General features: G+C 48.1%; 1 protein-coding gene across 2 annotated transcripts in view; it reads left to right on the top strand.

Annotated features, from left to right (window-relative positions):
• The window catches only part of CUNH10orf90 (chromosome unknown C10orf90 homolog), a 206,944-nt gene that overhangs the window by 18,127 nt on the left and 173,361 nt on the right, over window positions 1–15,456 (top strand). For both annotated transcript variants that reach the window (XM_055300080.1, XM_055300079.1), the window contains exon 2: window positions 3,644–3,716. In XM_055300080.1, the coding sequence (XP_055156055.1) occupies window positions 3,644–3,716 (73 nt within the window). The remainder of the gene's footprint in view (window positions 1–3,643; window positions 3,717–15,456) is intronic.

Here is a 15,456-nt window from a genome sequence, read left to right as displayed (position 1 = left end):
AGAAAGCCCTAGAAGATCCCACAGAAATAGTGTTAGAACTAATAAACGAATTTGGCAAAACAACAAGATGAAGAGGCAATAACACAAAAACCGGTTGCATTTCTCTACACTAATAGTGAACAATCTGAAAAGGAAATTATGAAAACAGTTCAAATTACAGTTGAAATAAAAAGAATGAAATACTTAGGAATTAACCAAGGGGGTAAAAGACATATACAATACAATAAAAGCTACAAACTGTTGCTGAAATAAATTAAGGAAGGCATAAACAACTGGAAACACATCCCATGTTCATGGATCAGGTAACTTAGTATTGTTAAGATATCGATACTACCCAAAATGATCTATAAGGTCAGTGCAATCCCTGTGAAAATCTCAATGACTTTTTTTCAGAAATAAGAAAACCCATTATAAAATCCATATATAATCCCAAGGGATCCAAAAAAAAAATCTCAAGGGTCCCAAATAGCCAAAACAATCCAGGAAAAGAACAAAGCTGGCAGGTTCATTCTTCCTGACTTTAAAGCTTACTATAAAGCTACGGTAATCAAAACAGTGTGGTACTGGTGTAAAGACCAAAAATAGACCCATAAAATAGAATAAGCCTGCTCATAAATGGTCAAATGACTTTTGACAAGCCATTCAATAGGGGAAGGACAGTCTAGTCAACAAATGGTGGTGAGAAGACTGGATATCCATATACAAAGGAATTCAGTTGGATCCTTGTCTAACATTCTCACGGATCCAAGACCAAAGACTATGAAAAGACCTAGAGCAAAGAAGAAGAAGAAGACCTAGAGCAAAAGCTTCATGACAGCTAATTTAGCAGTGACTCCTTGGATATGACACTAGAAGCACAGGCAACAAGAGAAAAAATAGACAAATTTGACCTAATGAAAAGTTTTTAAAATTATGCATACTGGTGAATCACTAAATTCTGCTTCTGAAACTAATAATGCAATATATGTTAACTAAGTTAAATTTAAATAAAAATTAAAAAAATGCATCAAAAGGCAATATCAATGGAGAGAAAGGCCATTGTACAGAAAGGAAGGAAATACTTGCAAATTGGTTTATCTGATAAGGAATTAATGACCAGAATATACAGAGAAACAAAACTTAAGAACAAATAAACAAGGTAGAGGACTTGAAGAAATATTTCTCCAAAGCAGATGTATAATAAGCCTATGGAAAGATGCTTCACATCATGAATAAGTAGGGGAATGCAAATCACACTGTAGTGAGATACATCTCATATCCATTAGGATAGTTATTATTTAAAAAAAAACATAAAATAACAAATGTTGGTGGGGATGTGGAAAAAGGGAAACATTTGTGCACTGCTGGTGGAAATGCAAAAATGGTAAAGCCTCTTAGGAAAACTGTGTGAAGGGTCCTCAAAAAATTAAAAAATAGAATTATTGGGGGGCACCATGGTGGCTCAGTTGGTTGAGAGCCTGACTCTTGATTTTGGTGTAGGTCATGAGTTCAGGGTCCTGACATGGAGCCTTGTGTTGGGCTCTGTGCTCAGCGTGGAGTCTGCTTGGGATTCTCTCTCTCTCTCTCCCTCTGCCCCTCCCCCTGCTCTCTCTCTTTCTGTCTCTCAAATAAATAGATAAATATTAAAAAAAAATAGAATTCCTCTATGGTCCAGCAATTCCATGTCTGGGCATATACACCAAAGAACTGAAAGCAGGAGCTCAAAGAGATGTTTGTACATGCATTTCGTGGCAATAACTATTCACACTAGCCAAAACGAGGAACAAGGGGAAGGGGAGAGAGTTGTTAATGGGTACAGGGTTTCAGTTCTACAAGATGAAAAGAATTACAGAGGAGAGTGGTGATGGTTTGTGCATCACTGTGGACATGTCGAACGCCACTGAACTGTATGCTTGAAAAAATGATCACGATGGCAAATTTTACATTAAATATATTTTACTGTAATAAAAAAAGTTATAAAATGAATATACAGTGCAAGGTAGGCTTGGTAAAACACAGTTGCAAAGTGTCGCATGTCGAAGTGACGAAGTTTGGCGCATGGTCAGGACTCCAGGCACGGCTCTAATTCAACGTGTACGCAGGCCTGAGGTATAACACACAAGTGAACATTACGCGCTAAATCTCCTTGTTCAAAAATCCCCAAAACTTCCCCATCACCTAGGAAATAATATCCACATTAGCATGGCATTGAAGCCTGCCCGTGGCACGTGGCACGTGGTCGTGGTCTGTAGCTGTGGAGACTGCAGCTCAGACCAAGAACATTGTTACGATGTTAACGGATGCATCAACACTTGGCGCTGGCCTCCCGAGCTATTCCCCGGTGGTGGATATTTCAGAAACCTCTGATGTTTTGCCATGATGAACCACGCCACAAAAACATCTCTGTGAATAGAGCTTTAAGTCCATTTTGAATGACTCATGAGAGAGACAGAGAGCGAGGCAGAGACACACGCAGAGGGAGAAGCACGCTCCCTGCAGGGAGCCGGACGTGGGACTCGATCCCAGCCATCCAGGATCACGCTCTGGGCTGAAGGCAGATGCTTAACCACTGAGCCATCCAGGCGTCCCTCAATTTGGGATTTAAATCATTTCCTGTCCTACATCCGATGTTGCTGCACCTGTATTTCCTTCCTGAAAGTGTTCCACGGGTTACCTGGTATTCCCTGTGATGTGTCCGTTGTGAGAATTAATAGGTCATGTCGTGCATAGGCCGCAACGGAGGAGGGCTTGGAGCAGAGAAGCCCAGGGAGTGGCCAAACGTGGTGTGTGACTCCCCAGATCTTAGCCCCACCCTGCTCTGGGTTCCCCCCACGTTTCTCTGTCCCCAGTTTGGTTGTCCAGATGCTGGGGATGAGAAGGGCCAGGGTGGGGACTGAACACTGTGAAGCCTGACTCAGCCTGGGTGGGACCAAGAAGTGAGCAGAGATGCACAATTGGCATCGCCACGTCCAATCACACTGCGCTCACAGCAGGAGGCCGGAAAAGTTACTCATCAGCTTTAGGGGACAGTCGTGAGGAGGGATGGCGGGCACAGGGCAGACCCAGTGTGGACCCTGATTATAAATTCATAAATCCAAACCAAAAGTCTCACCTATAGCAAACCACTTGCGGAATAAACTCACAAAACCAACCTTTGCCTTTTGGCGGGGGAAGTCAGTGTCACAATCCTACTTGCAGACAGCAGAACGCTTTTGTATATATTAATCTTATTTTCATTGGGCCTTGAAGGCTGATTCCTGAAATTTGATTGCTTGTGGTTAATCAATTTATCGATAGTTATTGCATGTCCAATTTTAGCCCCACACCCATTCAACATCATGATGGGATGGAAAAGAAATATTAGATGTGGTTCTTTTTGCTCTACTAGCAAAATCTATGTTAGCTGATTATGGTTTTTTTCCCCTCTCCTCCTCCTCCTTGTGCATTTTGAAATCATCAGAAACCTACCCTTTATTCATTTGCAGAGTTAATGCAGGAGAAAATGGAAATAAGTCTTCATTAAAACCCAGAGTTCTTTCTTGGGAGATTGGATAGATTCTAGGGACGTTTCTTGATTCTTTAGAAATAATAATGCGCATTATTGAAGATTATATATCTGGCAAATAAAAATATAAAACTGGGAAGGTTTCTGTTTATCTTCCAGATCCACAGTCGGCTCTTCTCGTCCCCCAAAGATCATTCCGCTTGGGAAAGAAATGAAGGTCTTTCACACGCAGGTAAAGAGCTGGGCTCTGACCGGGTGGCGTTCCCGCTCAAGCCTTTATTTACTATCTCTCTCCTTTATTTTTATTAATAATGAAATGTTCTTTGGAGCCTCATCTCCTTGCAACCCCAAGATGATAGCTCAGTGGCTCTGACAAGATTTGAAGCTGATTTGAATTTCTAAACACCCAGGCGTTTAGGTTGGCAGTCTCCGAGAAAAGCAAACAATGCAGAAGAAATATTGGTAGTGCTTTCAGGACCCGAGATTACTGCAGATTGCAGGGGTTCAGGCCAGCGTGGTGCAGGTTCCTCCAGGAATGAGTAATGGGGCGAATATGGAATATTCTCGCAACGGAGCAGGGGCAGTTTAAGTATAGGCATGTATAAATCATTTGCGGTGAAGCTTCAATTCACGGCCCCTATACTGGAACAACACCAGGTGAGGTGGTTACAGTTCAGAACTTTTATTAAGTTTGTTAATATTTTGTTTTGTTTTGTTTTGTTTGTAAGTTTGTTAATATAAGTGGTGTGGAAACAAGCTTGTCCCCACCCTCCCCCCCCACCCCAGTCCCTGGGCTGTGAGAGAAGTCAGGTGGGTTTAGGTCACATTTTCTGATGGTGCTACACTAAGACTACAAGGTTAACAGAGCATTTCAATTCAGAGACTATAACTTCTGAATAATAACTTCTAAAAGCGTGTGTTCATGTAGCACATTTTCTTTTTAATCCTCATGTTAATTTTAATTTGTAAATGTGACAGGTGAATTGGTATCTATGAAAAATATTTTATGCATATACGTGCGTGCATGCGTGTGATTATACACATACACATTTATAGCTTTTCTCCTCCTTAACCCTGACCCATATCAAAGGTATCAGGGGCCTGAATTCTCCTCCATAACCAACACAGTCAACTCAAGACAAATATATTATTTGAGTGAAGCTTTCCTAGTTAATCCTTCCTGGATTCCCAAAGCATGGTTTATAGCTTACTCTTTAATGGTGGCAGATAATTAGTTTGGATCCTTTAAAAACTGAGCCCAGAAATTGCTTGTGGTGAGAACATGAATCCACTGACAGGCACTTCTAGTGGCATAAATGGCAGGCTCATGAGCACGTCTGGCCACCTGCTCCCTACAGGGGGCTTGGGGACGTTGAGGAGAATGCCGTGTTTTCCTCGGAGTGCTCAGAGGTAGTGGGGAGAACAGTCTGGCCCGGGTGACCTAGATGTAGACCCATCAGTCTGCTTTTTTTGTAGGACGAGCTTAGCTCAAAATGGGCCTAATCGGGCACTCCTACAGTGGATGCTGGCTCATGAGGTACTTAGCCGTTTAATGACTTAGAAACCTTGCACATGCTGGCCCAGAGGCCACAGGTTAATGGTCCAGGCTATAGGGAATGTGCCCAAGCAAGCCTGGGCGAGGAGGAGATACAGCTACTCTGGCTCTCTCCCCCTCTCTCTCCCTCCCTCGTCCTTTCTTTTTAAATCTGTATTTTCCGAGTTCTAATTATGGAAGGATACTTTAGAGATAGTCTTAAACCTTGGGCATTCTTATAGAAAGCAAGCAGCTATTAAAGAAAGAAATCATTCGTAAGGCTTCTTAAAGAGCGTAAGGCAGCTTTTATTCAGGGAGACCACTCCTTTGGGGTCTTCAAAGAGGAAAGAGAGTCCAAGCTCAACTGTGAATATAAGGAAACGTAGGCATTCACAGCCAAGGAGCAGGGTGGGAGTCAGTGGATGGAAATTTTCTAAGAGGTCAGGGGGCTAAATTGACTTGATGGGTGGGGGATGAGGGATTTGATCACATATCAAGGGTGGGGGATTTTTTCTAATGGAACCAGCAGGATTCTTTCTAAAGCTGGACTAAATAGGCCAAGGACAGAGCTCAAGGGTGAGGTCTTGGTACATCGACTTCTCAGAGAAGCCTGACTCTGGTTTGATCAAGGAGAGTCTCTGTCAGAGTCAGGACCTAAGTAGGCACCGTGCTCTCCTGGAAGGCCGACTCTCTGCTGTCCAGGCTCCATGCGTCTCCCCGAAGGGTCATTCCCGTCTCTTAAAGAGAAATGGCACTGTCATCTCCTCTGCAATGGCGAGACAGGTGAGCTACTGCGGTAGAGAAGGGAAATCCCAGTGGAGAACTGGGCTCAACTCTGAATGCAGCCAGCGCAGCCAATGCAGCCAGAGCATCTGTAGCTGGCGGTGGGGTGGGGGCATCTGTAGTAGGGTGGGGGACTGGGTGCATACAACATTACCAAAAAAGAACTTGATTAGATGTCAAGGTAGGGGAGAGTCTTGTGAAACCGGCTCAGCAGCATTCTCTCTCTAAATCTGGGCTCCGTGGGATTCTTTGCTAAAACTGGGCTTGGCAGGCCACCACCAACAGGGCCAGGACAGGGGTCAGGATGAGCCACCAGGTTGCAGGAAGCACAGGAACGAAGGGGACTCCGTGGGCTCCGGCAGTGAGGACGTGGGCCTCACCAAGAGCTACCATGAGAGGGTTTGGTGTCTGTCAATTCACTTCCTCAGGCTCCATCGTGATTCGATCATCACAGGTCAGGAAGCAAGGTCAAATATTAGAAACGTGGCTTCTGAGCGTGTAATCCTGTGCACACCTGGCTAGCAGCGCAATTCTTCCAGAAGGAGTCTACGGGCCCGACAGAGGTCAGCTCATAGAATCTCAAGTTTGGGCAGGGCCTGAGGGTCATTTCGTCCAGTTTTGTCCAGTTTCCTCCTGCTGTCTGATGTCTGAAACCCTCCTCCTCCTTCCTGTGCAAAAGTGGGGAAGCCTCTCAGAGCAGGCTGACCACATAGCACCCCACAGACGGGGGGCTCGCTCTCGGGAGGTAGCTCATGACGTGCTCACACAGTGGGAACTGTTAGAAATCCTTTAGATTGTATTGAGCCAAACTAAAATAAGTTACTTCTTTGCTTTTAATCTGTTTTGAGGAGGCAAAGAGTCCTTATTAAATACTGAGTTGTTAGAATGCATGATCTGATGTATGTTCTAGAAAGACTCCTGTATCCTGTTCCAGGAAGGGGATTATGGGGGTTTCATCTAGGGCAGGAGTGACTCCAGTGCTTGAGTCACGGGAGCCCTAGGTAATGACCGAATTATTTGCAGTAAGAGGAAGTTTTTTTTTTTTTAAGATTTTATTTATCTATTTATGAGAGACACACAGAGAGAGGCAGAGACATAGGCAGAGGGAGAAGCAGGCTCCATGTGGGAGCCCGATGTGGGGACCTGATCTGGAGACCCTAGGATCACACCCTGAGCCAAAGGCAGATGCTCAACCACTGAGCCACACAGATGCCCCAGTAAGGGGGAGGCTTAAGATGTTTCTTGGGTAGACAGTGCTGCTGTTAGTGGGGTAGAGAACTCGGGGCCAGGACGTTCACAGAGTGTGTATGGGAGTGCTGGTTGGAGGATCCCGATTTTGTGGGGTTTGGACCCTGTACTTATGAGAAGCCACCTGCCTTAGATGCCCGGGATGCATTCAGCAGTTTGGTGTTGAGATGGAGAGACAGGTTAGGGTCGTAGATCTCAATCTGACCATCATTTACAGGCCATGAGAACAACTGAGATTAATGCAAAAGAAAATATATGAGCTGGATGGAGAGGGGATGAGGCTGCAAAACCGAAGAAGCCCACTGTGTGGGGTGGTGGCTGGGGCAGGGAAGGACAGCACTGTCCTGGGAACCACAAACCTGGCATCAGGGTTTTCTTTTGCAATGTGAGGTATTTAGTGCCAGGGTTGACTTTGCCCTAACTCAGCTCCTTGTCTTGGGAAAAGTCCACTTGCTCAGGTCTTACTTTGCTCTCAGACAACAGTGGTTTATGCCCCATCTCTACCAGCTGCTCTAGAACTGGGTGACCTGGGTGGTAAACCTAGAAGTCAGATAGGGAGGGGCATATTTTCTGCAAACAGGGTTCAAGGGCTCATGCACGAACTTGCAAATGAAACATCGTCTCCGGATTTTCATTTTTGCTCCCTTCGCTTGCACGCTGCAACTATAGTCATTCCTCGCTCATTGGGGATTCCAGGAGTGGGAAGGGTGGGGGGAGGGGGAGCTGATTTTTCATGGTAAAATCATCCTATTGGCAAGACCTTTGAAATGCGGTTGGTCTGCGTAGAACCCCAGGTCACAATGAATAATAGGATCCAAACACTAAGAGAGGGAAATAATGTAGGAAGGGTGACTGTTTCTACCCAAACTCATATCTGTTTTCAAAAGTCAGTGGAAGGTAGGAAGTCCCTTTGAAATTTCCATTCTGTATGTTATAAAAAGATTCCTTTTACTGTTTCCCCATCCCTGTGCTACCTGTCTGCAGACAAGACTGCTTCATCTGAGGATTTAGCAATAGTTAGGAGGGTCAGGTGCTTAGTTAAGCCATTTCTGGGGACATCAGTTATGGGAAATGTATGGAAAGGTAATTAATGAAGGATCACCTGGAATTTTTAATTGCTAATTCACTTGGCTTAGGAAGGAAGGTGGAACGGCATGAAATTTTCTCCCTCCTGATCAATTAAGCCCGACCTTTACAGCTGGCAGTTTTTAAAGGGTGGGTCTTTGATTGATGAGTGGGATGAAGTAATTATATTTCACTTAAAACTTGAGGGTCATTGTTTCTCTCCTCCAGCTTTAGGAAGAGCAGTGATTTGCTGCCTTCCTAACCCATACTTTTAGTTTCATCAGTGCCAAGTCAAACAGCTGTCCTGCCACAACACCAATCCTCCAAGGAAGGATTGGTCTGTTATCCTTTAAAAACTGCCCCGAGATGGGTATGGGTTTTATTTCTTTTCTCTTCTGCAGTTTGTAATTGCAGGTTCCCTGTTGATCATGCCGTATCGCCATCTGCCTCCCACTCCCAGACTCCTCCTTGCCCATGAGGGGAAGTCACCTATGGGACAACGTGTAAGATTGACTTTAATCAATGCAACTTCTCTGCTTAAAGATCACACCAGTCCTCGGAGGGCAAAGTATCGATTCCTTGGCACCGCATTTGGTGCCATCCCACATCTGACTCTACACTTGCTTGACCCTCTCCTTGCCCCTGGGGACTCTCCCGAAACCACCTTCTATACATCTCGGTTGTGAAAATCCTTCCTTTTGTCAAATGCATTCCCTGATTCAACCAGCCCATGCTTGGCACTTCAGGGTTTCTGTGTTCCATGATTCTAGTCCACCCTGCATTTTCCTCTTTCCCTTGTAGACTTGTCTTTTTTTTTTTTTCTTCTTTTTTCTCTCCAAGACTATTGGCTTGGAGGGCAGGGACCTTGTCTCACTCATCTCTATGTTCCCCAGGTTAGGGACCAGTGTATATAAGTTCACTGGATTGCAAAGGATTAGTTGCTTGAAGGAACCATGTGGAGCCAATTCTACATCCAGGGATCTTACTTGACTCTCTCAGGCAAGGCCCCAGAGCAGGCTGGGAATTGGATTCCGTGACCGCAGTTGAGAGCCTGTCAGGGATAGCAGCTGCCTTTGGGGTTTTCTACGACTCTCTCGAGTGCTTTACCTGTCCTGTTACTCAGTTCCCTTTGCTAAGGGGATGGAGGCCTCCACTCAAGTGGCTCCTATGGAGCCTGCTTGCTGCTGGCTCTGCTCAGTGTCCCCCTCGCTCTGCAAGAGGAAAGGTGGGAAAAGGCAACATAACTTCGCTGGCCACCCGAGAAGAAAGAACATTTATTCCTGCTTTCTGTGCCAGATGAAAGGGACACGTTTGGGTCTGTTGTGCCTGCTTGTGTAGAACATGACTGGAAAGAAAGTAGACCAAGTCGCTTTGCTCTCTAATGGACAACCGTTATGCTCGTGTCCCTTCCTCAGTTCCACCTAGTGCCTGCCTGGGTCTTGGCCCTCCGTTTTGTCACAATCACCTATAAATAGTGTGATAAGCAACTTTTCCCCCTTGTATGAATTTCTGCATCTGGGTCATCTTTGCCCATCCCCTGTACATAATCTAATTTTAAAAATAATTGGCAAGAAATATACCAAGCAAAGAGCTCAGCTGAAGATTCCCCAGTCTGTGGAGGTCTGTGGCAGAATGAAATGCATCCAGCCAGATGTAACTGCCTCCCCTCAAAGGCTTGGAAGCTTAGTCATCGCCTCTTGTGTACAGAGAAACAAAAGGAGCTCATCTAGAAGTAAGGAAATCAGATGCTGGGGTAGACATGAGGTACTGGCAGTGTTCTGGGAGGGCCACTGTGTCCTATTCTTAGAGGAATGAGGACTGCCCATCGTTTCCATTCATTTTCCCTGGAGCATATGAGCCCTTCCACCTTGACGTGGGTGTCCGGGCAGGCATCTTTGGGCACTAGTATTTTGACCTGAACAAAGGGATCAGGTCTGAGTGACAGGCATCCAGCATTATGTTTTTGCTGGGAAGGGGCACCCACTGGTGAAGAGGCATTAAGAAGCCCAAGTCTGATGGCTGAGCAGCAATCCCCTTTCCAGCATGGAGACAAGATTTTACTGAAATCGCAGTGCAAGGGAAACGGCTCTGCTCTAGCAATAGTTCCCAAGTGGAAGAGGGCACCGGAGTCCTCCAGGGAACCTAAAACAAAAACAACTCTCTAGACTCCACCCAGACCTGTGGCATCAGAGACTATGGGAGCAGAGCCCAAGAAGCTGTCACGAGCATCCCTTGTAAAAACCACCCTATGGGTCTTTTGGAATTTGCCGTGTTTTTAAGAAATATGCGTAATTATCACGCCTCACCTCCAAGAGTTATTCAGCATAAAGCTCTCCTACAGAAGGCTGTTTGAATTGCCTCCTCTTCATCATTTGGTAACAGAAGGGTTCCCACTCTAGGATTATGGGGGTGGCCAGGCACAACACCTGACACCGGGTGGGGCAACTGCTAGCAGTTTATGAATCACATACACCTCACAGTCCTGGGGAGGGGCACAGCACCTGCCACCTGTCACCTGCAGGGCCACACGAGAACTACCCTCAGGGACAAAGTGAACAAGTAGAAGCAGTGGAGGCAGGCTTTGTAATGTCAAGAGGGTGGGGTGACCCTTGGCTCCTGTGGGAGGATGTAATAGGATTGTTTAAGTAATTCCAAGAGTTGGAAAGGAAATGAAGCTATGGCTCAGGGAAAAGCAGGAGCTGCTCCTCCCCTCACCCCCCATCTCCATGACAAGGAGGGTTATTTGACTGGGGGATCTTGTCTGTGGGAGCAGGGCTGGAAAGGGAGTTTGCAGTTTGGCCAGATGAAGCCTTCTTAGTTGCACCAGATGTCAAAACAGCACATGATATGGGGTCTTAATGGTGATCCTTACACAGTGAGGGCCTGACATGGAGAGAGTGAAGGTGTGGAGGCCTGGGGCCTGGGCAGAATGACATGGTCTGGGATCTAGGGGGTTACATACCTGCTGGGGCAAGGAGGACAGAGAGAGAGATTGAGAGAGAGAGAGAGAGAGCTTGGACCCAGCTTCCAAGAGCATGGCAAGAGCCAGGTGTGGACACCAACGAGGCACGAGGTCAGTGTCAGGGACGTGCAGCTGGAGGACACAGTGTCCTCACATGGAGGAAGTACACCTTGGTGTCTGGGAATGTAGGGTGGGAGCCACATGGAGAGAGAAACTGTGGCTGGATCTGACTCAGGTTAGGTCCTGCTCAGAGTGCTAAGGTCCCAGCATCAGGTCCAGGAATCGGGTGTAAGCCAGGAACTCGTTCCCCAGCAAGGCAGAAACCCAAGTTCTAGACTGAGGCCAAAATGGGCCCGAGATGCAATGGAACCCTAATATCTCTCTGAGCTAAGACTGCTGTCCCCTCTCAGGAATGGCACCACCATCCATGGGGCTGTCACACTGGAGGCCTAGGAGTCTTTCTGTCTCTCCCACACCCCTGGTGTCCAATCCATGACCGCGTCCCTCTGACTTACCTCCTGCTCATCTCTGAGACCCGTCCCTGCTGCTGTGTTGGCCTGGATACTGCAGTAGCCTGTGCTTTCTGCGTCTCGTCTCTGCTTACAGCCAGAATGAGCTGTGTGGGCCATGCCATTCCTCCTTTAGAATCCTTCCATGCCTTTCAGTTGCTCATAAAGGCAAAGCTTACTATGGTGTGAGAGGCCCTGGGGGCGCCAGTCCCTGAGCTCCCTCTTTCCCTCCCTCTGGCTCTCCCACCCCATCCTCCATGTGCCTCCTGCTGTGAAGCCCCTGGACAAGCTGATCTCTTTGCCTGACCCACGCTGCCCTTTCCTTTCCCCCTAAGGACCCTTGACTACAGATCCTCAGCCATACATCCTAGGGAAGCATCCCTGATCTCAAGACCAGTCCCACTGCAGGCACTCAGAGTCCACCTTCCTCTTCTTTGCTGCACCTGTGACAATCGTGTTATGTTTCTTTGGGCTTGAGAAGCACCTGCCCCCTCCCTTCCAGAATGTAAGCTGCAGGGGAGCTTGGATTTTGCCTGCCAGCCCCCGTACCAAGCTAGGTGTGCCGTAAACCACCTTTGGGGGGATGAGCCAGTTGGGTGGAGGAAGGAGCTAAGTCACCTGTAGAACCTGGAGAGCCATGGGGATGGGGAATCAGGCACGTCACCGTGAGCTAACTTCAGAAGGACTTTAGGGTGATGCTGGGACACTGTGTGCACTTCCCTTTCTGCCCTGTCTTCTCCTCTCTGAATCAGCAAGACCCTCCCTTCCAGCCTCAGGCTTCTCAGTCTCCTTCCTGGGATTCCACCAATATCTCATGGTATTGCCTGCCCCAGAGCCAGGAGCCCCAGGGCTTACATGTGATTCCTGGTGTGATTTCAGAGGCTTTAAGTTAAAGAGGCTCATGGGTTCCTACTTCCCTATGGTTTGTTTTATGTCCAGAGCCCCCGAGAGAAAAAACATTTCTAAACAATTGTCAAAGTCACATACTCCTTCCAAAGATAGATGTCACTGGGGAAAGGCTGCCAATAAAAGGAACCCACCCCCCACCCCCCACCCCGCCCAGCTCTGTGGGCCCTGTTGCCCCAAATGCTGCTTATTTTGGTGAAATATTGTTACTAGGGCGTGGAGAGGACAGACTTGGTTAAGAGCTGAAGCGTTCTATTTTCGAGCAGCTTTGTGCCCAGCTGGCCATCGAAAGAAAAGATTCTTTGAAAGAAAAAAAATGTATAAGCAAAGGCAACGCAAATTGAAAGTGACACATGGAATTAAATGTACTTTTGAAGCTTACCGTGTTATTTAATATAATGGTCATGTTAGTGTCCGGCTTTCCAAGCTCGAGAGGAGGATTTCTCTGGCAGCTGTGCTGTGGCTGAGCCCAGGGGACCAGGACACTGAGCGAAGCGCCTCCCACAGAGAGCAAGACCGTCTGCGCCCCTGGCCTAGTTTACGTGTTGGTGAGAACACTGGTGCTGGCCGTAAGATTGTTCTTGCAAAGCATCTTTTAAATTTTTTTAATTTTTAATTTTTTAAAAGATTTTATTTATTTGAGAGACACACAGAGAGAGGCAGAGACATAGGCAGAGGGAGAAGCAGCCTCCCTGCAGGGAGCCCGATGCAGGACTTGATCCCAGGACCCCGGGATCACACCCTGGACCAAAGGCAAATGCCACCTTGGTGCCCTGAAAAGCAGCCTTTTTTGAACAAATTACCTCCTGACTTGCTTCCTCCTCTCCTGCTTCCCGAGAGTGGTCTCTCTCTCTCTCTCTCTCTCTCTGGGTATGGGCACAGGCTGCCAACTTGCCCTCGGGGCTGGTGGAACCAGGCAGTGGGCAGGGTGGCCTGTGCCTGGAGCTCACAATCAGAGGTCATAACAGATAGAAAAAGAAAATTAGGGCCACCCCCACTTTTCAGCTCCCAGAGGGGGTGCAAAGACCTCTCGTGTCCTGGTAGAAATGGCCTGTGTGTGTTTGAGCAATCGGACAGGTAAGATCTGGCCTCTGCCTTCAAAGGTGCCACTGTTCCGGAAAGAGCCTCAGCTGCGTGTCTCATGCATCCCCTGGGCACAGGAGGGGACCTTAGGTTTCCAAACCCTTCCGGAACATTCCCCTCAGGCTGGCATTGGGAGGGAGCTCCCGAACCTTTGTATAGGGGCTTCAGCGGGGCGGTCCATTCTTCCCAGCCTACCCCGACCACAGAGGCTGAGCTTCCCGAAAGCTGCTCGAGTTACTTGCAAGGGGAACTCGTTCTTGAAATGGGATCCTGTGGGGAGCCGGTGTGGGAGCCAGCCAGGGCGCTCGTGGGGGCTGGGGGGGCCCTGGCCCTGGTGGGTGGGGGTGCGGGGAGCCCCGCAGGTACAGCCGGGCCTCCTGGCCTCCACGGGGCGGGATCCGACAAGCACCCTGGGCAGCATCAGCACTGGCTGTGCACCCACTAGGTGATGTTCTCCTGGACGCGGGGACTTCCCGAGGCCGCCCGGAGCCCTGCAAGGGGCAGGTTGTCAGCGCGGGCAGTGCCTTTCCACCCGCAGGCCTGCCCCGTGTGGATCTGGATCCCGCGCCCTCGGGCGCTGCGGCCGTGCTCCCGGCACCTCAGAGCCCAAGCTGGCGCCCGCAGGTGGGCACCGGCCCACAGGTGGGTGCCGGCCTGCAGGTGGGCACTGGCCCTCAGGTGGGCACCGGCCCATAGGTGGGCGCCGGGAATGTGCCCTGGTTTCCACAGGCAGATGGAAAGCCGCGGGGTCTGTAACGGGGCCGTGCTTTCAAAGTTCCCTCCCCTCTCCGGTACGAAATGGCTTCGGTTTAATGACCCTCAGCTCGTCGTTCCCTTTGGATCCTCAGGCCAGCCCGGGCCCCCAGCTCCTTGCTCAGCTCCGAATGTGCGCCTCTCTCCGCAACGCCTTGCGGGCGCCCCAGTTTGCCTTGTTCTTTTTATGGGACTTAGGAAACGGTCTCTGGGGGGGGACTACACACTGAGACTGTCAGCCTGCCGAGGGGGCCGAGCCTCGCTCCTGGGCAGCTCTGCAAATGGGCAGGGCTGGGGTCGGGGACGTCGATTCCAGAAAGCTGTGCTGCGTGATGGGGTTGGTGAACACGGGTTCCAAGCAAGGGGTGCCCGGGCATAAATTACAGTTGGCTCAGAGGACAATGGCCCTGGCTGGAGTCAATGTTAGGGGGTGAAACTAGGAGGCCTTAGGCAATCCCAGCTCCTCCACTGTTCACTTTTATTTTCTTTTATTTATTTATTTATTTATTTATTTATTTATTTATTTATTTATTTATTATTTTTGTAAAGATTTTATTTATTTGTTCATAAGAGACACAGAGAGGGAGAGGCAGAGACACAGGCAGAGGGAGAAGCAGGCCCCCTGCAGGACTCCATCCCAGGACCCTGGGATCGTGACCTGAGCCAAAGGCTGATGCTCAACCACTGAGCCCCCCAGGTGCCCCGACGGTTCACTCTTCAATGTTGGTCAACTGAATTGAGCTCTGTGCAACTCAGTTTCACCATTTGTAAAGTGGGGATGGTAAGACCCTACCTTGCATTGCTGTTCCGAGGAGTAGTTAAAATAGATAGAACCACTAATCCTGACCTTTTTTTTTTTTTTTTTTTTTTTTTTTACAAAACATTAGTATGGTGAGAACACCTCAACATAAGATCTACTCATGTGGCAACTTGGTAAGCCTACACTGGCTAGACCAGTTATGGACGTGGCGCTGTACAGGGATTTCTGGGGTACGCTGCCTAACTGAAATTTATGTCCATTGATTGATGATTCCCCAATCCCCCTCCCTGCAGTCCCTGGCTGTTACCAGCCCAGTCTCTGATTCTAGCAATCTGACCATTTTACAAACCTCATGGAAGTAGAATCACA

Source organism: Nyctereutes procyonoides, unplaced genomic scaffold (genome assembly GCF_905146905.1).
Source record: "Nyctereutes procyonoides isolate TBG_1078 unplaced genomic scaffold, NYPRO_anot_genome, whole genome shotgun sequence".
Lineage (NCBI taxonomy): Eukaryota > Metazoa > Chordata > Mammalia > Carnivora > Canidae > Nyctereutes > Nyctereutes procyonoides.
The sequence above is the reverse complement of the archived record's forward strand: the minus strand, read 5'-3'. Positions and strand labels throughout refer to the sequence as shown.